The following is a 23,428-nucleotide window of genomic DNA, read 5'->3' as shown; positions in this document are numbered from 1 at the left end:
CGACGAGAGCCATTCATTCACGATTGGGAAACATTCAAGTGTCATCGGCTTTTAACAATTGTCATTGAGCACTCGAGTGCTCCAGCTGAAGTTGAAGAGGGAAATGCCTCTCTGATGCCTAGCCTAGGTATTTATATGGACAGAGCCACAGCCGTCATTCAGCAGGTTCAATCGTCATCGCCTGTCTATTGTCTCTATGCTGCCAATGCCGCCACCGCCACCCATCATGTTCTGAAAATTGAAAATTTTCCACAAACACACGTACTCCATAGAATTCATATATCAAAAACGTCAGGATTCTCCAGTCAGTCGTTCATTTGGTTTTCGTTTGAGGTATGTATAAAGTGAATGGGTAGGTACATAGGTAGAAATATTGCAAGGATTTTCATCTTCTTGTTTCAGGAGAGTGAGCAGCGTTAAGTCAAAAATTCATCGATGACGTTTTGAATATCAGAAACCGAATCCATCATTCTATCAAACTCTTGTGCGTTAAGTTTCCTTGAATATGTGTGAAACAAAAATAGTAAATTGAAAAACAAAAAGCAATTTTCCTCTTTCCTTTTATGTTGATGATAGTTATTCTTACTCAAGGGTGCCTTCATATGATGGTACCCACCTTTACTTGACTATATGATTATATGATATCTCTAGAGTTATGAGGATGTCAAAAGGGTTCTTTTTTTCAAAAAAAAGAAGAAAACAAAAAACATACATACCTGGAATATTGGCAAAGGTAGTTTTTGTTAATATCACAAAAACAAGAAACACCAGCTCCAGGGATTTGAAGAGTTCGGTTAGATTTTGCGTTGTTCGAGATATGATTGAATAGCTTTTGCGATAAGTTGTTGCAGTTTTGACTGCTGTTTTCGAATTATTATTAGATTTTGTTATTGTTGTTTTTGTATTTGTAGTTGTTGTTGTCGTTGTTGTGGCGAACGATGATCGCGACCGGCTTAATGCCTGACACCACCGGTAAGACCCAGGGTCCGCACACACGCCCATGCCTCTGGTCCCATAGTCAATGCCGCTAACGGATCGTCCTCATTGCAGCGGCGTCACCTAAAAAAAAATAATTAAAACAAAACGTCAGATTTAGAAATTTATATTTATTTCTTAAAAAAATGAATTTTGACTATAATAACTGACTAAGTTCTACTTTTCCAAACTTAAGGTCGAAGGAATACGAACTAATATTTAACCTTAAGTAAAAGTTATGTCCAACAATTAAATGTAGAAAATTGGTGTATTAGAAAAATATTTAGCTCAAATGTTAATTTACCAAAACAAAAACTGTAAAAAAATGTGTACTTATATTTTAAAATAAATAAGATTTCCTGGTTGCTTTTGGTTAATAAAACGTGCAAAACTGATTTGGGATATTTTTCAAAATTAAATCACAAAATTAAAAAAAGAAGTATTTGGTCAAAAATGAAGTTCTGGAAGCTCAAAAGAAAGAATTAAAAGTGAATTACCAATGAGCTGATTTGTTTGACTGCTCCAACAGGGAGATTATCTGGCTTACTTTGCAGAGGTGGGGTATCCCAAATAAGCTCTTCTCTAATTTCAAGGTGACTTATGATAGGTATAAGTGTCACGTCTTACCCGGAGGTAAGTTGTCGGAAAAGTCTGCAGTCCAAAGTGGATTCAGACAGGGCTGCATACTGTCACCACTTCTTTTCTTATGGGTGGCTTTCAAAGGAAACGGAGGAATATGATGGACTCTAACAACATACGTTAAACATCTAGTTTACTCAGACGATATGACATAAGATAATGTATCTTTATAAAATGGTTACAATGGGGGAAATTATAGCAGAAATTGTTTGATAGAACTAAGATTAGCTGGGGCAACTCTCTTAGCTTAAAAACAAAGCTTCTAATATTCCAATGAAACATCAAATCAATACTGTTATTCGGTTGCATCTTCAGTAAACTGAAGACCTTCATTAATATGTGTCTATGAAACATCTTACGGGTTTCCTGGCCCAATCGTGAATCCACTGAAGAACAATATACAATAATGGGTCTGGAACCCATTGTGGTACGTGAAAGTAGTTTGGACACACGTTTCGAAAAAGTTTTGATTTCATTGCAGGACAGGACAGACAATGCAATGCTATCCACTCACTCAAGAAGGCAGAAGAGTCAATAGACCGAGAAGCACGTGGAAAAGAACAACCGAGCAAGAGCAGTCAAGCACATCACCTGAAATAGAACATAATGGAACGTAAGAGTAGTTGAGGCCCTAGTGATCACCCACAGACTTTATCAGCCCTATCACGAATTCCATCGTAACTAGATACTTTTACCCATCCCTAAAAACCATTTCACGAAATCCGTTCGTAATTCCAAAATGCGTATGAAATTTTCCACTACGAAAGTATTTGGTGACATTTGTTTTCAGGATTGGTAAGTTTGATATAAAGATAAAATTCGTGATAGGTCTGAATAAGTCCGAAACCCTAAGTAAGTAAGTAAAATATAATAAAATATCTTAAAAATTAATCAAATTTTAAAAATATTTTTGAAAAACTTGAGTAGTTTAGTTTAATGATTTTATGATTGTTTAGTCATTTATTAAAAATATTAAGAAAAATATATCAAACAAAATTTCAAGTTTATTTAAAAATATTATAATTTCAGGACGTACAAAATTACTAAGTACAATTTTTTTCTAAGAACAACAATGATATAAAATAAACTTTTTTAATTTATAGAACTTCTTAGATACAAAAGTTACGGTAAAAAATAAAATTGATAACTATAAAATCTACGGATTGCTCTTTTAGAAAAATATATTTTTCTCTGATCTCATGAAAATTAAAGAAAAAATACAACCCACTTTAAAAAACAAATTTAAAAGGCACAAATGATCACTATACTGGCAATTATTCTAAAATTAATTCACAGAAAAATCAATTGAGTCTTCAAAGCCTCTTATTCCTTTAATTAGTTTGTGTGCTGTTGTTGAAATTCCTTTTTGAAAATGTTCTTGTTTACAGTTCTTAAAAATTTGAATAGATCCTTTTGATCCTTATCCTCATCAAATCTACTTGTTCTGTGATGGAATTCAAATGTGCTTTCATATTCAGTTTAATCAAATTATTTCATTATTTCAAGAAAAACTGTAGTTGATGAAAAATATTCTGAGAGCCAATATTTTTCCTTCTTGTATGAAATTGGTCTCTTAACATACCTACAACACGATGTTCAATATATCCGACTGCTTCATTTGGAGCTTCTAGTTTTTTATTTTTTAATTTATTGAGTTACCTCCATTGTTTTTTCTGGATGATGAGTAGAGTATGGTTGGTATAGTCGAATAAGGTTTTTGTTGGGAAAATTTAATTTCAATTCGACCACAAATCGAATTCCAAAAGTATACGATACTATACCGCACAATATGGACAAAGAATATTCTGACATATCAACTATACCATAAACTAACCTGCATTCTCATATCTATGTATATCTATATCCGTAGATATATGTATGTAGATACAAGGACATAATAGTGAGTCAATTTTTCATGCTAACAGTAAACAGGCAGAGGCACGCACACGAACACATCAGCATAACAGCACAGCAATTCGCATCACACACAATACACAAACAGCCTCTGGGAAATTAATCTCGGTCGAGATTATTTGATTTTCCATTTCCGTTTGCATCACTCTGACAGTGTCCATCCGGCCATGGGTTCGTTTTGTGTGTCAGGATACTACTCTCCCCTATGCAATGCATACACACTTCATAATGTAGGTATGTAATATGGGTACCTCTCTATAGCACACATCACAAGTGGAAAACCTAAGGATAAAGCATTCCACCTGCCGCATTGGATCAAGTTAATTATTTGAGAAATCCTCACCAGGGAATGCAATTGTCCTGACTATAGTAGCAGTAGTAGTAGTAGAAGTATAGTTATCCCCCTTTACCCCAATTTCCATTTTCTCATCTCATCATCAAAAGTCGACACTGCATTTATATTACAGCAGAAAACTAGGGCTAGTATGTGAAGGATAAATGGAGAGATGGGGTTAGAATGGGGACACAAATGTATAAGCAGCTTTATGACGTGCGCATTATGCAGTTCATAGATTGCAGTTTTGGAAGCATCAGTAATGGACGACTATATATAGGTAGGTACTGGTACTATGCATGGAAGTCAACCTGCTGCCATCATCCAATGCAATCACTCAGCTATATGCATTATACCTTCTATAAGGTACTACTATTTAAAGTCTTCCATCTATATTTATAAATGTTGGTATAGCATTTTATGGTCGAGCTATATATGAAAATGGTGTCATATACAAACATACACCTATCTATCCAACTGCACATAATCATAGAACTCTTCTATAAAATCTATTGAAATGGAACAAGGAAGGAAGGAAGCTGCAACTATAATTAGGATAGCGATAGTGGCAGTGATGACGATGGGTGCGCTTGCTTTGGTCTGTGTGGTAAAATTCACATTTCATTGTTTAAATAATGCTTCATATCGATCGGAATAACCGCGCAGAGCCATTAGACATTAGAGTGAAAAATAGAAAGAAAAAATATTGCAGTTAAATCAAAAGGAACATATTGTGTTGGTTATCCTTCATATCCATACAAAAATGTTTTGTAAGGTTTAAATGGTGAGGACCTTGCTCAAAAAGAATCATTGTTCTGTTTTGTAAGGTAGGTTGAATATTCATAAAATATTGACTGTAAAGTTCAAAGATCTAGTCATTGAAAGTGCTTTAAATATGTGAATCTTTGAAATTTTACGTTATCCGGATTTATCTGAATGAGATAAATGTGATCTGGACCATCCGAACAATGACGGATTTCACCAATCAGTTGAATATAGCATTGATACTATGACAACTTTGGTATTTAAAAGTAATGATCTTTTTTAAATATCCAGTTATACAAACCGGAATAATCCGAATAATCAGAGACTCTGGCTTAGCTTCATTTTCATTGTTAGAAAAAACAAATAATGAGACTTCAATTTGCACCGTATAGTTTGGAACGTTAGATGAAACTAGTTCGGATAGTTAGATGAAATTAGTACAATCCCACATTACTTGGATCATCCGAACAGTTTAAAGTATCCGGAAATCACGAATGTTGTTAAAAAATGAAATCTTGGTATGAATCTTGTCAGAATTGTAAAAATAAAATAGAGGCAGAAAGAAGAGAGGCGTCTTCTTTAGTGCAAGATTTGAATTTACGTCAATTTGTGTAATTAGTGTCGGCAAATCTAAAAATTACACTCTCACAGCTCAAATATACGTCCTATAAAAATATATAGGGGGTTACCAATATTCTACTGTACAAAAGTCATTTTGAGACTGATTTGATATTCTTCGCTTTTTTATCGTTTCTATGAGCAAAATATTATAAGTGTAGGTTAAAAACCCCCTAGAGGCTATAATTTCACAATTATCAAGAAAGTCGAAATAGAAACCAAAGCCATGTATAATAATTTTTTCCTTGAACCGTACAATCCGATATCTCGCTGATTAATTTTTCTACTTCAATGCTGATTCTAATCTCTCATGATATTTTTTCTCCATATATATTCCACAAAAAGCTTTAATGACTCAAAGGGTTTATACGTAGACACAACCATACTCGTATAATTAGAATTATTCCGAATGTCCTTTGTAGGCGTTTTCTTTTTCTTTTTTCTTTTTCTTTCTATTTTTGCTGCTGGAACATGAACACTTTGATAAATTATGACTCATACAAAGATTACTCACGTGTCTAAAGAATCACACGATTATTTGTATGAAATATGTTACTAGAGAAAAAGGGAACAAGAAAAAAAAAACAATCATGTGAAATACAAAAGAAAAATCTTAATTAATTCCAAGGTCCAGAGAGGACTGTAGTCACAATCCTTTACTACATTTGATTACAAAAGGACAAAAATAAAAGCAGAAGAAAAAAACGCAAACAAAAAAATTATTATATAGTAAAATAAATTACAACAGCAGCACATTTTGTCGTGTGTCATGGTATAATTGCTCAAGCAATTTGTTCGTCCTTTAACAAAAAAAAGGAGAAAGTCAGTTTTATTTTTCCTTTGTTTTTCTTACGGCAAAAATACATGTCCTTTTTTTTCATAAAAGAGACTTCCAAGACTATGTAGTTTCTTGCATGTTTTTGAATTTACTTTTTCAACACAACAAATAATCATCATACATAGTCACTCGCCTTTTTAAGTGAATTAAATTTCTTGAGAAATTCAAAACCCAAAACATGTACACACTTATGTGTTTAAAGCTGGTTACGTAGGGATATGTTTAAGTATTTGAAATAATGAAATAAAGAAGAATTAAAAAAAAGGACGATTTCTCAGAAATTGGTTTGTGATAACAATCTACGGATAATTTAGATGAAGTATTCAAAATTTTAATTCCATGAAATTGATGAACTTATGTAATATTATTTAAAACAACATAACATGTCTTTAGGAGGAAGGAATAATCAAGAATTTCCTAGAAGAATTATATATTTTTAAATTATTATGTAATGATCAGTCTTTAGAAAATCTTCAAAAATCTCGAATATTTCTTTGAAATTCACTTCGTTTGATCTACCGTATTCCTTGAAGTATTGGTTTTCTTTCTGGAAAAAAATAATTACATAAATAAATTCCTTGTAGAAACATTTACCAACGAAGTGTTTAAAATAATCTTAATCAATTGCGTACAAGAATTCTAATTAGTATTTTGTGGTTGATTTTCTTCTTATGAACGAAAAATACTGGAATCCTCAAAAGGTTGTTTTAAAATAATTTGCATATTTCAAATTGCTGTAAGTTTTGTAGAGTATAATAATGGCAGATCTAGAGTTAAATAGTGTGATAAAAATCACACTTTAGAATTCGTAAAATTTCATTTGATAATTAGAAATTGTGTAAGACAACATTTGGAACCTTGTGGGAAATGCTAAAAGTATTGATCTAATTTTGTCAGATAGGGATGAGAGTTATTCGAAAAGTAAATAATGAAAAACATATGTAACTAGAACCTCTTGATTCAAACTATTTTTTTTAATTTTTTCTAAGTATTTCTCGTACATATAACTTTTAAACCTACCCTATACTGAAATTTTACAAATATTTTTGAAGACAAATTGACATTTGAAGTAAACTTTTTCCACATGTGATTTCGCATTGAAATTAAGCAGAACATAATTTCTAGTATCTAATTTCAAAAAGTTATTTTTTGTTACGATTTTGTTTTCAGGGTAAATTGCTGTCGACAAGATGCAAGCTTTGGCTTTGAATTTTAAAGCAGTCAATTTTGTATTTATACTTGTCGACAAGCAACAATCGTCTACAAATTAAAATTTGACGTTTATTTTGGCACAATCCTTATGAAGACAATCTCAATTTATCTCGAACAAATTTTCTGCTTAACATTTTGGGACTCAGTTAATTTTTCGAATTAGCAATAATGTTTTTGTTGTATTCAACTGTTCAATTCTTTATTTGGGATCAAATCTTTCTTCAAAAGTACATACTTTTTTCTTTCAAAAGTTTTGAAATTATTTTAGATCAGAATATAGTGAAAGATTTTGTAGAAGCTTGTTGTTTAAGACGCATCTGGTTGAAAATTGTTTTCCACTGTGAACTATAAAAACGGGTATTTCCAAGGATAGTTAAACATTTGATTTATTATTTACAAGGACAACTGTTAAATTTTTCTTTCTTAGGGAAAAAATAAGCTGCTTAGAATTAAATAGAAAACTTTTGTCTACTTGTTCTAAAACCAGTTGTCAAATTGGCATGTTTTTAGTGTTATTAACATTTTACTACAAAAGTTAGAGCATTCTAAGACAGCAGCTAACTACTTTTTCTTATTGTGATGGGTTATGTTTAAATCATAACCCTGCCCAAGTCTAGGTCTTGGAAGAATTGTTGTCAAATTATGCTACAAAATTCTAAAACCTTTTTTATTAAAAAAAGACCCAAGAGCTCTTAAAACTTGCTATTCCTAACTACTCATTAAGCCCGAGGTCATAAAAAAAAGAACCCCAGACACCAGACTCTCAAAATACATATAAAGCCATTAAAAGTTAATAAATTAATTTATTTAACTTTCATCTCCATTAAGACTCATCATAGGTTGTTTCTCTAAAAAATCCGACTTACGAAAGATTTAAATTACTTATGCTTTCATAAAAAAAGGACGAACATAATCCTTAATGAAATAACATTTTTTTACTAAAAATAAATAAGAAAAAAAGACTAAGTTTAATATTTAATTTTGTTTTGTTCTTTTCATCTGAGGGTAGGTTTACTGTACTGTACACAACATGTACCCATACATATTATATTTATAGCGTAAGCTTCAAAATCAGCTAGCTCTATGAATCTTCAAACCCGCATATGCCACGAGACCAACAAACTTAGAACAAAAAAGAAATTCAATTCTCTGCATCTCCATCTTGATTTTTCTGATGATGATGGGATACAGGGGCTAAGGACTACTTGAAATTTTTTGTCCAACCAGAAGGATGGGTTCTTGGGGTGTTCTCGTCGTCGTCGTTTGTTGTCGGCAAGACTAAATTAATGTGAAATCTTTCAGAGCAGAAAATTGCTTCACGAACAGTTAGTGAAAGAGCAAGTGAAAGATTGTGAGAGAGAGAAAGAGAAAAGAGAACAAATTTTATTAGGGTAATAAATTACTACGAACGAGTACCTACACTTATTTCACATATATCCTAACTCTGTACGGTGACCTTCTTTAAAGGACATGATATATAGAGGTACAACTTTCTATATACATAGGTACCTACATAGTTGTTCATAAATAGAAACACCACTCGTACACACTGACAAAATCATGAAAAGTTGTTATAAACACGGCAAAAATATTATAATCCTCTCCCTGATGCCTTTAGCTAGCGCAAGTTTAGTCTAAAAGAACTGACGTACCTAAAAAACATACATATACCTATAAATAAATTTTATGTAAGTACACCTCTCCAATACCTCTTACCTACTGCTATTACTGATTTAGGTATAGAGGTAAGGTACTTTATACATTTCGTCCTGTTCGTCTGGCTTGATGTTGGCAACACAGCCGGATCATATACTCCATTAGAGTTGAGCAATGTTGTTGATGGAAAAGTCAGAAAAGCACAAGAAGGAATATACACACAAAAAAAGGACGAGAATATCCATTTATAGCGGGACTTAACATGCCAATTTGAAGTTGTTTATTAGTTCGGTTGTTTTAAGACATCACATACATGGCAAGGTAAACGAGCTGAGCTGACTGTGAGCTGCAATAGGTACCTATGGATATAAGACCGGAGCCGAACTTTTCAAATAAACTAGATAAGTAGGTACCTTATAGGTTTTGGTATACGATTACATACTTACATAAGATTGAAATAGCGGGCGTAAGTACCTATACCTATTGCATGTACATGTATGTATATTAAACCGTTATAGAAGTCGGTTCTGAATTTATGGTTAATACTCCAATTTATAACATCATGTAATCGAAAAAGTTTCATTTTGAAAACATTTTCTCGAACATACATTAAAAAGAAAAACCGAAGCAATTTCTGTTGATTCCTTTTTTCTTTTTTGTCGATGATGATGATGATGGTCGTAGAAAATACGTAAATATTTTTCTATGAAGAATTTATTTTTATGTAAAGAAGTTTTCATGTGTGTTCTGTGCTGTGGCAGTGCAACACTCTGTCTTATAGTCCTTTGGCAACACACCACCAAAAAACTCCTTTGGCATGAAAAAAAATATAAATAATATTATTAGTCTGTGGATTGGATGTTTGAGATTATGTGCGGGTACGTCTACGTTATGTGGATACGATGTAGAATAAGACGCCTCAAGTGCAATATTTATTCAACTTTTCTTTGATGTCATGTTTTTTCTTCTATTTTCTTGAAAAAGACCATATAAATAAAATTAGCTTGGTCGGTACTACAGTGTGGGAAAAAAGTTTATTCCTCATTTGAAAAAAAACATAACTCTTTAGTTTTTAATTTTACTCTTTTTTATTTTTTTAAGGATAAAATGAATAACAGGCACTAGAAAGAAGACCAAACAGAATAATTTACAAAAAATCTGCCTCTGCCTTCTCTAGCTTTGACTGCACCCGAATTTTTTGTGGTAGAGTATTTGAAGGGTTCTTAGGCCAGATAACCTATGGAAAACATTCTAGCAGGAGCATGTGTTTTTGATGAGCATAGAGCTAGTGCTTATTTAAAGGAAATCGTACTCCGTCCTTAGTTTAAAAAATCTCAATTAATCATATTTGATTCTGATTCTTAAAAAAATATTATATTCAAATTATATCTTTAAATAAGGTAGCCACTTTTAAACCACCCTGTAAAAGTGTCTATGTAAACCAAGCTTCATATATGGTTTGTGTCTGTAAGGATACTACTTTATGTTGATGTATAGTTGTCATGAAAAATTGCCATAGTATGCAAAACTTATTTTTTATGTTCGTTTATGATTTGTTTAATGCTGCGGGCCATCATACATGCATTGCATATTATATGCATTGCAGAATGCATAGAACATCCCAAGGAAACAACTTTGTATGTCTAGGGAATATTGGTGCATTTATAGTCTGTTTTTTTTTATTTCATTTTTTTTAAGGAAAAGACACAAATAGTCCTTCAGAATAAAGAATGTGGATAGACAAAGATAAAGTAGTATAGTTTCAGGCGAAATTTTGCAAAAATATGCATGCATTGCCAATAATAGTAAAATGTTTACTAAAAATATATTTTACACAAACTGAGGTTCATGGTTTATGTAAGTTTATTTTTCGTTTTATTATTTTATGCTACTTATGTAAGGACATCAATGTAAATATATTTGTTTGTTTCTGTGAGTGGAGTGGGTGTATATCAAGTACAGCGAAAAGGATGCTAAAAGTTATTTGCAACTAGGACCTTTAGAAACAAAGAAAAGATTTTGTTGCAATATAAGAAACCACGTCTGACTTCTTTCACTTGTTTCAAAGAACAATAATGTATTTTATTTAGAGTAAGTTTACAATGTATGTATGTATACTAAGATCGTAATTAAGCAAGTTTAGTCATAAAGCACATATAAGAGAACCAGTGGGATATAAAAGAAACAAGGAAATAGGCAAAGTAATTATGTATTTAAAATAGGGTTTACTTATTGAAAAAATCAAATAAAAACTTATATTTTAAAAGATTTTTCTTTCACATTAAAAGAAAAATACATGAATCAAATGAAGACTCTTGTGATTTTCAGTGTTTTAAATTAAGAAGTATCATTTTGATATTTTTGACATAAGTAGTATTTTTAAACAAAATCAACGGATGTTTTTTTCATTCTTAAAGTAAAATTATGCCATTTTTATCAGAAAAACACCAAATATATATATACTCACAAAAATGGTCAAAAAAACATCCTTTTCCATGGCCAATTCCCATATCTGCGGCTTAATGTTTTGATAACTTCACGAAATTCATCCTTAAGACCTTTAATTGAATGTGGGGCATTGAAATAGACCATTTTTTCTAGTGCTTAGAATTAAGATTCTAAATTTCTATATCTCGGTGACCAATTGTGGTAACATTTTTTGAGAACTAACACGGTTAGGAATCTTTTTTTTGTGAAATTGACACAATTTCATTATTTTTCTGGAACGTGGTACCATTCTTGTTGACATTATACATTAATATCTCAAAGGAACGGCGATAAAAATAACAAAATCATTAATAATAGCTCAAGTTGCATCAGTCGTATTTTCGAATAAGCAAGATTTAATTACGGAGCTTTAAATAAATCTTAGGTTTTTGCTGGTCTGAATGAAATAATTTAGCTTTTAACTACAAAATAAAAATAAATAAATTGGGTGGCGCAACAGTCCGATCAGAACTAGGGGCTAGTGACTTACAACTCTCAACCATTCCTATGTGTGAATATTGTTGTCAGGGATGAAGGGGACCTACAGTTTTAAGCCGAATCCGAACGGCCAATTTGAGAAAGCATTTTTCATGAGAAGAATTATTACTCTTGGAGAATTTATCAATTTCTCTCAAGAGGCAGTACCCGTGAAAAAAAACTCTAGATGGCATAGGCAAAGATCGAACTCAAGACCTCTGGCATGACAGTCCAATGCACTTACTTGCCACGGGTACTACCAATACTTGCAATATAACAGCTATTTAAGGTATAGAACTTCAAGTTATCAACACTATTTCAACTAGGGGCCATTTTTTCAGCTTTCAAATGATTTATTTTTAGTTCCTTTTTGGCATTTCAATTTGAAAAAAAAAATTATTTTGAAAATAAATTGACCTTTTAGATCAATAAGTACCATTGTCTACTTGGAGAATAACATTTGCCGTGTTATTAAGCTACATTTTTTTTTTAACTTCATAGAAAATTGAAACTCTAGATTAAGCTACGTTCGATGTAATGTTGTTGCAAATTATAATGCCAGAAGATTACTTTTTGAAAAAAAGTCATATTTGTTAAAACATCTCTTATTTCCTTTATGTGGAAAGTAAAAAGAACAAAAGGAAATTAATTGATTAAATAGAAAACTGACCATTGTCAATTCAATTTAATTTTCAAAAACATTTTAATATGATTTTAGTACAATACAAAATATATATGAGTATAGCTTTACTTGTATCCTTTTTATTCATTCAAATTTCACAAATTGTATTAAAATTTGAATTTAAATTCACAACTCAACTTCAGATACTGAGCTAAGATCTAAAGCAATTTTCGAAATAACAAAACAAATTTTAGGAAAAAAGCAAAAAGAAAGTGAAAATAGAATTTTCTCCATATCCATTAAGGAAATATATAAAATTGATAGATACGTAAAGAAAGGATATTCTCATGCGGTACATTTTCTCAAAATAGATCCTTTGCGGAATTAATATTGCTCTGACGCCCGCCAAGCATAGCCTGGTTGAATTTATCGATACCCACCATCACAATATGCTAAGACCATGTTTTTCTTTTTAATTTCTATTTTCGATATACTCAACATTCGTACGGTATCTAGGTAGAAAGTATACATACATGTATACACTGACAGCACAACTGTTTCGAATATTTTTAATTGTTCAAAGTGCTTTCGTTCTTTCACCATCAACATCCAGAAAGAAAGAAAATATTCGAGCTTGCAACAAAACAAAAAATAGTTTTGAAAAAAAAACTTGGAAAAATACATTGAGTATATTCGCGAGGAAAGGATAATGCTGACAATAACAATACATTCCTCTATTCTATGGTGTTCTAGGATTCTAGCATTCTTTTTTAAATAAGGTAGAAGCACATATACACAAAACTTCATATCTAAACAAACTTATATTTAAAATATAGAAAAAGAGAGAACAAAAAATAGGTATAACACTCCCATGAAGGAAGAAAAAACACTATGTAGTCCCTTTATCCTGCATAGATCCTCAAGAGTGTTGAGAAAATAAATGAAAAACCTGAGGTCGTCATCAATTTTCCAACTGGCATTTGGATTTTTCTTCGACCATGTTTCCATTTTTGTTTTTATATTTCTCTACTATTTCTTTCTTACACTATTACAAAGTACATATTGCATCCTTTGGAAGGATATTGAACATGAAACCTATGTTATATGGAGGTTAGGTAAGGTGGATAGGTATAACGTTCAAATTGCAATTAATCATCAATTCGCAATCTTTTTGAACGACATGTCTTTGAAGTAAAGTATTGCTTTATAAGGTACCTTGATCCTTTGATATATAAAAAAAGCAAGAAAAAAAGTACCAACTCGAAACAAATTCAAAAACAATGAGCATCCTGTCCGTCGTAGTTGCCGGCTCTGCTGCCGCCACCGTCGTCGCCACCAATAAAAATCCAGAACAGGTATGATGACGGGTGTTGTCGATATCAACGTCACTGACGATAACACGAAGAGTAAAAAGGCATCAGAGGAGGTTGCTCTGGGGCAAAGCCTTGAAAATATTTCAATTATAAAATTGCAATTTCAAACACTCCTCATATATCGATCAGTATTTTTTTTTATAAAAAAAAAAACACATTACATACATATATCGATGCTGAAGCAGCTCAAGGAGTCGATTCTTGTCTAGAACTCTTGCTAAACCATGTGTGATGAATACAAAAAAAACGTACACATACACCCCATCATCATCATCAGGACTTCTGTATTTATTTTCGATTTTCTTTAAAATTTTCCCAAAGGACTATGCACGAATGAATTTTGAAAATTGACGGATTTAATTAAAGAAATTGATCGGGGACGACGAGGACCAACCAACCACACCGACAACAACAACAACGACGACGATGATGTGGTTTTTGAGGACGAAAAAAGGATATAATATACCTAAACTCTTTTGAAACACCAGACGGCGGTATTTCACATATATATACGATGTGCTGTGCCCCTACCTATACAGTCGATGACAAAATACTAAATAGATAAAAAAGAATACACAAAAAAGGAAATTGCAATTTTCCAGAAAATTTCATAGTGTTGCTTTTGTGTCTTTATAGAAAAAGAAAGGACGAACACCAAAAAAAACACATCCTTTTGTTTGTCTGATATGTGCTTGTGCAAGTGCATGGCTATGCCAAAGTGCATTGCCAGTGTGGTATGTGTTCTTATTGCACAATGGTCTTGGATAAATGCAAAGATATACCTACCCTGCACTTATAAGGATATTTCAATGCCTTGTCAAGTGTGAGAAAAGGCTTTGGTAGAATTTTTGCAAAAATTCGACAGAAAACAGAAGAAGAAAAATAAAGAATCGAAGAATGGTAAAAAAATACGTGGATAACAATTGAAAGGAAACAATCTTGAAGAAAGGATTCACTTGCAAAGATTATTCTTTTTTTGAATTTTTATGTGAGCTTCCGTATTGGAAAAATAGTTTGAACAAACGAAAAATAAGACCAGAGAGAGAGAGCAAGAGAAAATGGAAAGGCGAAAGCACTTAAGCAATGAAAGGAACTTTCAACACCCTGGTTTTGGTTCTTTTATTTTATTGTTTTGTTGTTGTTTTATTTTTGTTGTTGTTGTTTTTGAAGAATAAAATATACATAAGATGTCTGCCTGCATGATGCTGAATATTTGTATATATAAATGTTAAGAACGTGTGGGTGTTTGGATACACTTCTTGTGCATGCAATTCAGTGCTCAAAAATATAAAAGATATCATCTCGTGTCGAACATCCTGATAGAGACAATTCAAAGTGCAACTCAAAAGAGCTAACCCTTTTGCTAGGATACATATCTTTCAAATTCAGACAAATATCTATAAACAAAAAGGAGGGATTGCTTATTTTTTTTTGTTTTGAAGAAGAAGAAATTAAGTTCAATGAATTGAAATGCATTCAAATTGAACATCGGTTCTGGTACAACCAACGTACCAACATATAACACATCGATTACTTTTTGATTGCATTTGTGATGCAAGAATGATGATGGAATCATTTGGAATGAAATTTGAATACATATATATTATGAGTGAGGGTATAAGACTATGGTTGAATTTGATGCATTTAAATAAATGACCTTATAGAACATACTGTTCGGTAAAATTAGGTTTGTTTTCTGATGTCCCACAAAGAAAGCACTACTTTTTTAGAGAATAAAGTTGTCCTGAATTCCATATATCCTTAGAACTCAAATTCAAGCTTTGAATTAAACAGTAAAAATTGTTTTTATATTTTTTTTAACATATTTTAAAACATTTGATGTGACGAACTTTTGATAAAGCTTTTTTTATTAGCTGTATATCCAAAAAAGTATAAATCATTATTGATTTACTCCAAGCATCAGGTTTAGAAAGTAGCTTAATCTGAATTATTTCAAAAGATCTACAGACTGTATAGCTAGAAATCTGCTCAGGCTGAAAGTGTATTTTTGGTATGGTGCAAAAAAAAAGGTTTGACATCTCTAAATTGCAAATAAAATCATTTTTAAGAAAATGTTTACGCTTCTCGGCATTTTAAGGTCTGTTTAACCTTAATTAAGCAGATGTATGTTCTACGTTCGTACGTCAGCAAAATCTTAAAACCTTCTACGATATTGACTTGGAATACATTTTATTTAAAAGATAATAATATCGAAAGACGCAGAAAGAACATCAAAAAAAAAAGTTTTTGGTCAAAATAAGATAATTTTCTCAGAAACATTCAATTAGTTTTAAAATCAAGGTTATTATATCTGTTAGCGGAAATGTATGTAATTCGTTGTTGTATATATAATTCCTAGGAAATGTATAAAATGCCAAAAGTCGCAAGAAAATGTGTGAATTAATTTTTTGTATACACATTCCCTAGGAATTCTATACATCTTCTAAGCAGCAATACGAATTGTTTATAAGTCCTAGGTTTTATACTTCTCCACTTTTTATAGAAAATGTATATAATCTGTGTTTATCTATCAGGGAAGTGTGGAAATATCGAATCTATGTATAGAAAACATGCTTACTATTTGAATACAAGACAAAAATAATTCACGAGGTATAAGGTTTGTTCACCTCATGAAAAACAGTGCATTCGCTGGCATCAAGAAAACTCCTTAAGAAATCCTTTTTGAGTGTAAAATTAAGGATGGTCTAAAGTTACCAAATAATTTCACCCAAAACATCGAAACGGAAGTCTTCTTCATAGAAAAAATCGTTGAAAACCTTCAACACAATATTAAAGAAGATCCCAAGGTATCATCGGCTAAACTTAATAAATCAATCCCAGTCTGTAATAATTTAGATCAGTGTGAGACCAGCACAGTAGCTTCAGCCAGAGCATATGATAAGGAATGCATTATCTGTTCAAAAGAAACGACCGAAGCTCATACTTGTAGACAATGCATATGTGCACTCCACCCCATTTTTACTGTAGCAGAAGAGGAAATAAAAGGACAGGACTCCAAACTGCTTTGTCTATTGTGTTGAACAAATTTAGTGGTGCAAACAAATCGTCATTATGCTAAGCAAAATCTTCAACAACAGGCCGGAAAAATGTTAAAAACAAATGACAAGAAGTTTACTTCTGTGTCCATAGGAACTTCTGTAAGGGTTTCCGCACCAGAAGTCGACCGAGGACGTGGTGACGCCCGAAATATTATAGGTGTAATCTTGAATACAACAGATAACGAGCTTTACCAGATTGGAACAAAGAATGGAATCATAAAATATTTTAGATCTGAATTCGGTGTGTGCTCATGAGGTATTCTGGATACCAAAAAAGTACCTAGTACCGAAATTTCGCTACCCACAGTTAAAAATATGCAATCAACTGGGATAGGACAAGGATTAAAAAAATGTCTTTGCAAGAAGGATTGTAGCTCATCAAAATGCTGGCGCTTCAAAAATCAAATATTATGTAATTAAAAGTGTCACTCCAGCTTACCCTGTGCAAATAAATACAAAATAAATAAGTTCTTTCATTTAAAAATAAAGTAATGCAAAATTTAAAAAAAATCTTTTTATTTTATTTTTAGTTGCTTTGATTTCTTTTTCCAGTTTTTTGATATAAATAAATAAATTGGGCGGAGCAACAGTCCGTTGAGAACTAGGGCCTTGGGCCCTGTGTGCGAGTAATGTTGTCAGGAATGGAGGGGACCTACAGTTTATATGGCGAATCCAAACGGCTAATTTGAGAAAGCACTTTTTCATGACAAGAGTTACTCTTGGAGAATTTGTCAATTCCTCGTAAGAGGCAGTACCGGTGAAAAGACATTAGATGACATAGGCAGGGATCGAACCCAAGTCCTCTGGCATGACAGTCCAATGCACTAACCATCATGCCACGGGTACTTTAGTTTTTGGATATACATAATATTAATTTAACACATTAACTAGAGTTGTTAAGCAGTTGTATACAATTACTAGGAAATATGTGTTTGAAATAATCTTTGGAAATCTTTTTATACATTTCCTAAATAAACTCGGCAATGTATATATTTCCTAGGCATTGTATATAATTCCTAGGTCTCATACATTTCCGGTAACATATCAACTGCAAAATATCGTTGCTTATTTTTTAATTTTTTTTAGAAAAATTCAATTGATATATTTTTTTACAAAACACGAGAACCTTCAAAAACAATAATATAAAATGGTTTTTGACTCACGTTATATGAGAAAAAAGCATAATAGTGACGTCCAATCTTTGTATCTTGGACAAAATATTATTGTTAATGTTTTCTTTTAATATTAGAAAAATCGATAGACGGGTACCGTTACACGGAAAAAAATACATTGCTAATATTACAATGTCAGTATGGGTGTAAACGGAATACCGTATGGCTTAGAAGATTTCCGTTGGGTACAAAGTTGTAAGCATAGTTAATTTTGCCATACTGAGAATAGTAACGTCGACAATACTTGTAGCCGATACGACAATGCCAGTATGGGCCCATTCTGACTGGCGGCATGTACAATGCTCCTAGCAAAAAAATCTATACATTATTGTTATGTCCCTTATACTTACACTATTGACAGCAATCCAATAAGGGTATCGATTATCACGCCATAAATTATTGCGGGAAAAATTAGTAGCATTGCGATATCGCCGATACAGTATGGGGCTGAAGGCAATGCTCTCTCGTCAAACGTACTATGCGTCCTTGTGTTACAAGCGAAGATTGTTGTTCCATACAGTACAGTACATAATCCTATACTTATAGGAGTTGTAGCAGTACAATGTAGGAATATCACCGATTTTAGTATGGTACTCCAGGCCATACTAACATTGTCATAAATGCCATAAATTCTGTCCGCGTATCACGTTATAAGTGTTGGTCGCAGATCACCATTTTTGTTCTAGCTTTAAGTTATTAGCTTTTGTTAAAAGAAAATTCAAAATTGTTGACAGTGTAAAAATTATTTCCTTAGTTCTTAATTTCAAAATTTATGTCCAGTATATTGATGAGATCCCACGGTTTTGTATTTAAAACTATGTCCAGGAGATAATATCTTTGTTATCACTCAAAAAATTGTAAAATATTTGGTTTTGAAGTGTTAAAAATTTTCTTGTCAAATAATCAACTTTTATAACTTTTTGAATATGCAAACATTAAAATATGCCATTTTTAAACTTCGAGAGCCGAAAGATTATTTATTATTTTGACAGTAATCTTTCTGTTTTTTCCCTTTTCGAATATTACAAATCATATAAGATATGATTTTTTTTCTTTTACTCCATTAGTGACTTGAAAAACTGGGAATATCTAACGACTCTAAAAATAATAGCTTAAAGTTTAATTTTAAAAAAAAATGTATTTCACATTGATTTGTATTATTTAATATTTATAGATTTTGTAATTCTATTTTTAATAACTAATAATTCTACACTAGACGTTTTGAGTTGTTTAGTATTTAAATTGTATGTAGTAATTATGCATTGATAGTTCTTAAATAAAAATTTTAACGTTTCATATATTGTCTTTGATTTAATGGTCTTTTCTTTTAATTTTTCTTGATTAAATTCAATAGTTTTTTTTTGCTTAAGAATAATTCATGACTTATATTCAAAATAATTTATAACTTATTTAAAAATGTAATCAATTTATAAATAGTGCACTTTTTCTTGTTCAAATGGTATTAACTTTTTTTTCGGTTTTAATTTAAAAACGAGAACAAACTCAGTGGTTTTAGTTTTTTAACTGATCTTCCTACACGTTTACTGAAAACCCATATTAAAGTTTTGAGTTTGATACGTACTAACTAAGGTATTACACTTTTGTGTATTTAGGAATCTACTTTTAAAAGTAAAACAGTTTACATTTTTAAGGACATCATAACTATTTATTCTTAGTTTTTTACCCCATTTGTTTTAAGTTTTCTTATTAAATCTTTTAAAATTAAAATTATTGAACCTTTTGAAACCATGGCTTACAAACTTGTGTGTTCTTTATTGGTTTGCATTCATAGATTGGACTTAAAATTATTAATTGGAGATCAAATATGTCAATTTAAAAATTAAATCAAAGAAATAAGTTAATGTTAAAGTTAGAAAGACAAATTTGTAAATATTTTCCAAGTCTTTAAAAAAGAAGCAAAGAATTAAAGGTTTCTGATTCCCAGCTCATTCTAAATATAACCATTTTAAAGTTCAAAAGAACAAAATGATACAATTTTATTTTATACTACTGAATTCTATTTCTTGTTTAAAAATCTTCTATATTTGTGTTTCCATTTATTATTTCAAAAAATAAACATTGTGAATATAGAAAAGAGGGTTGAAGAAGGATTATTCAAGTTTAACCAAAATTGCCACAGCTTTCTGAGTGAGATATAAATGGATTGCTTGAAAACCAGAACCATAACCCAACCACAGGACATATGATACGATGTTGACGTTTCTTTAGTTATATTTAGATAGTTAAGGTAGGAATGTATAAGTAGAAAGATTCCAGGATGAAAAGTGGATGTTGAAAAACATCACCGACCAAGTTTTAATATTTTAGCTTGAAGCTTTTGTTTTCACAATTTGTTTCCATCATTTATTTAAGCAAGGTAAAGAGCGAAGCATCAGAACAAAAATATACGAAAACGGATAAGAAGGACACAAGCTGTGCTCTGTAACTGCTGTGATATAGTATGGCAAGTGAAAAGGAAATTGTGTGTGTGTGTTTTGTGTGTACCTTCTTTCACATGTATTAGTGCAAATAATAAATGATTATACCATTTCAATGATATATAGGTACCGGAAGCGTTCATCGGAATTATGTAGGGCGAATTTTGTCCTACCTGTTTATTTTTATGCTGTACCTTTGAATATATCCAAAGTCGTCCTCTTAAAATTAGTTTTATGATCAGAATATCAGAATGAAGAACGAGAGAAAGAGGACCATCAGAAAGATATAATTCAAAGGGAATAAATGTGGATAAAAATAAAAATATAGAAACATCACTGTGAACATTGTAATGTCCTTTAAAAAACACGTCCGTATTTTATGCTGTATCATGATTTCTCTCTATGGGATTTTTGTTTGTGTGACGCTTTTAATACTCCATACACACCTTGACAGCCTCCAGGGCTGTCATCATGTCGCGGAGCAAAGTATAAAACAAAATAAAAATAAAATTACTGTGGGAAAAAACCTGAACGGAGGGATTTTCTCGTTTTAATTAATGGTTTTTTCCTCTTTTATGACACCAGAACGCACTCGACTGAAAAGGATAATGGGTTTTTATGGATTTCATGAGATTTGCTTTTAGGCAACAAACCGAAATGGCGGGGCAGTGTGTGACGAGGTGATGTGGCGGCGACCGGCGATGGTGGCGGAGAGGAGCGACATAATGGTAATGGTGAAAATGATGATCATAAAGATGATGATTATGGAATAAGACGAAGTGAAGCCGATAATTATTGTCAATTGCGCATCACTTTCTTTTGTATATGACAATATACATCAAAGGCGGAAGTAAGGTGGTTTATATCCTTTTTTTAACTTAAGTTGTTCCTGTTTTTTTGTGTGTTCAATTCGTCTTTTCTTATCACCGAAGGAAGTGAATAGAGGTGTATATGAAAAAATAAGAAAAAAAGGGTGGGAATTTAAGTGATGTCAAAATAAAGGGTTCTTCTTTTCTTGAATATTGTATTATTATCCTTTTTGCTGGTTGTTGCTTTTGTTGTAGTTGACGTTTTTCGTTTAATGCCAGGAGGACCTTTGGCTTAGATAAATCTCACTCTATAGCTCTAACCCCCAAACCATTTTGTGATTTTATAGGATTTTATATCTCAGCAGGTACCTGGTGAGATATTGATAAGTAGTATTATATTGAGCAAAAAAAACTTCGTCAACAAAAAAAAAAGTATATTAGATATTTATCATGAAAATAAGTGAGTAGCTTTAAGCTATATATAGCTTAAGGTAAAGGAAAGTAGGTTACAGATTTGTTTCTTTTTGGAAAATCTACCTATATCTATACAAAATGGGTTTAATTTAATTCTAAAGTTGAAAAGGGTGTTGAAATAAAATAATCTTTGTACCTTATTTTTATGAGTCAATATTTTTTATTTTTATTATACAATTTCTGCGTATAATCTCATTTTAGATTAGGTACCATTTTTTCGATTATTTTATTTTATTTTTAGAAAGACGTTTTATTTTATTGAGACACTTTTTAAAGAAAATGAATATTCCATTGGTTTTTATTCCATCGAATTGAGTATAAACCCCTTCATCCTTTCTTAAGGCATTTGTGCAAGAATTTAAATCTAAAAATAAAGCTCTTTTTTCAGAAGGCTTTATGTTGCCAATTCCTTGATAGCTGATATTAACTTTGAGTAAGGGACGATGATGGATGTATGTAGAATTGGTTGGACATTAAGACGAATAATATAAAATATGTTAATAATCTCAAGAATTTTAGCTCCCTAAGCATTTATTTCATTTAAGACTGATTCATTTGATAAAACATTTTGGTCTTCCAAATTGATACTGACAATTTTTATGAGTTTTAAGTTTTTATTTTTTCTAGAAATAAAAATCTAAATTAAAATTATAAACCGAATACTTTCAGAAAAACATTCCATTCATTTTAAGTTCACCAAAATAGGACTTTTTGTCGTGCCTTGGACAATCACTTCCCGTCTATAAAATGAAGTCGACGAAAGGCAAGGTTTAAGCAGGAGGATCCGTGGCCAGTACATTTTTTATAGCGTCATTTACAAGAATGCGACCTTTTGCAGACCAAAAATTTGGCTTATTTTGGGTCAAGCCTTTGATAAGTTTTGACCCAAAATGTGAAGGTATATGTCGATTTTATTTTTGGTGAATTGGCTGTGGAGCTGTTTGAAACTGATCATTATAAGATCTCAACAAACGTTTTCAAATTTTGGACTATAACAGTCTTCAGTAATTCAAAAATTTTGATTTTGAGCTTGCGATCTGAAAAAACTTTGGTCAGGCTATATCAAATTCAACGGTTAGTGCTATATGTTAACGACAAACCAATTTCATTTGGCCCGAAGATGATGATAAGGACAACAACGATAGACATGTGAGGGACATAGACATCTCATCTATCTTGCAACTTTACCTCCTAACAACAGCCCTCACATACTAATGCCACTTACCAAATACAGGCTTATTTATGTGCCGTAGGGTCATGAACAATTAAATGTATCTTTCTTAAACAATCGTGTATTTGTCTGCAAGTCATGCGTAAATAGTCGAACTGACCTTTGTTTAACTTGGCATGAAATTAATTTCTTTTGATCTTATAACCAAATTTTTTCTTTGATCAATTTTTTTTGAAAAAATAATCAAAGTTCGTCATAATATTTAAGTATTGTTTAAATATCTTCTGATTTAATGTGATGGCTGTTCAATCAGACATCAATATGAACCAAATCAAATCACGCTCCGCTTGACGTGTAATCACTCGTACATAATATCGTCCAATAGTTAAATGGAC

The 23,428-nt window shown here is 31.6% G+C and overlaps 1 protein-coding gene across 15 annotated transcripts in view; it reads right to left on the bottom strand.

Moving 5' to 3' along the window:
- Positions 1-23,428, bottom strand: part of LOC129951674 (protein turtle) — a 156,637-nt gene that overhangs the window by 119,462 nt on the left and 13,747 nt on the right. For all 15 annotated transcript variants that reach the window (XR_008782214.1, XM_056063938.1, XM_056063939.1 and 12 more), the window contains exon 3: positions 717-1,059. Coding sequence is in view for 14 of the 15 variants with exons in the window: in XM_056063938.1 (XP_055919913.1) it covers positions 717-1,002 (286 nt within the window). In the remaining variant the exon portion in view is untranslated. The remainder of the gene's footprint in view (positions 1-716; positions 1,060-23,428) is intronic.

The sequence above is a fragment of the Eupeodes corollae genome, chromosome 3 (assembly GCF_945859685.1).
Source record: "Eupeodes corollae chromosome 3, idEupCoro1.1, whole genome shotgun sequence".
Lineage (NCBI taxonomy): Eukaryota > Metazoa > Arthropoda > Insecta > Diptera > Syrphidae > Eupeodes > Eupeodes corollae.
The sequence above is the reverse complement of the archived record's forward strand: the minus strand, read 5'-3'. Positions and strand labels throughout refer to the sequence as shown.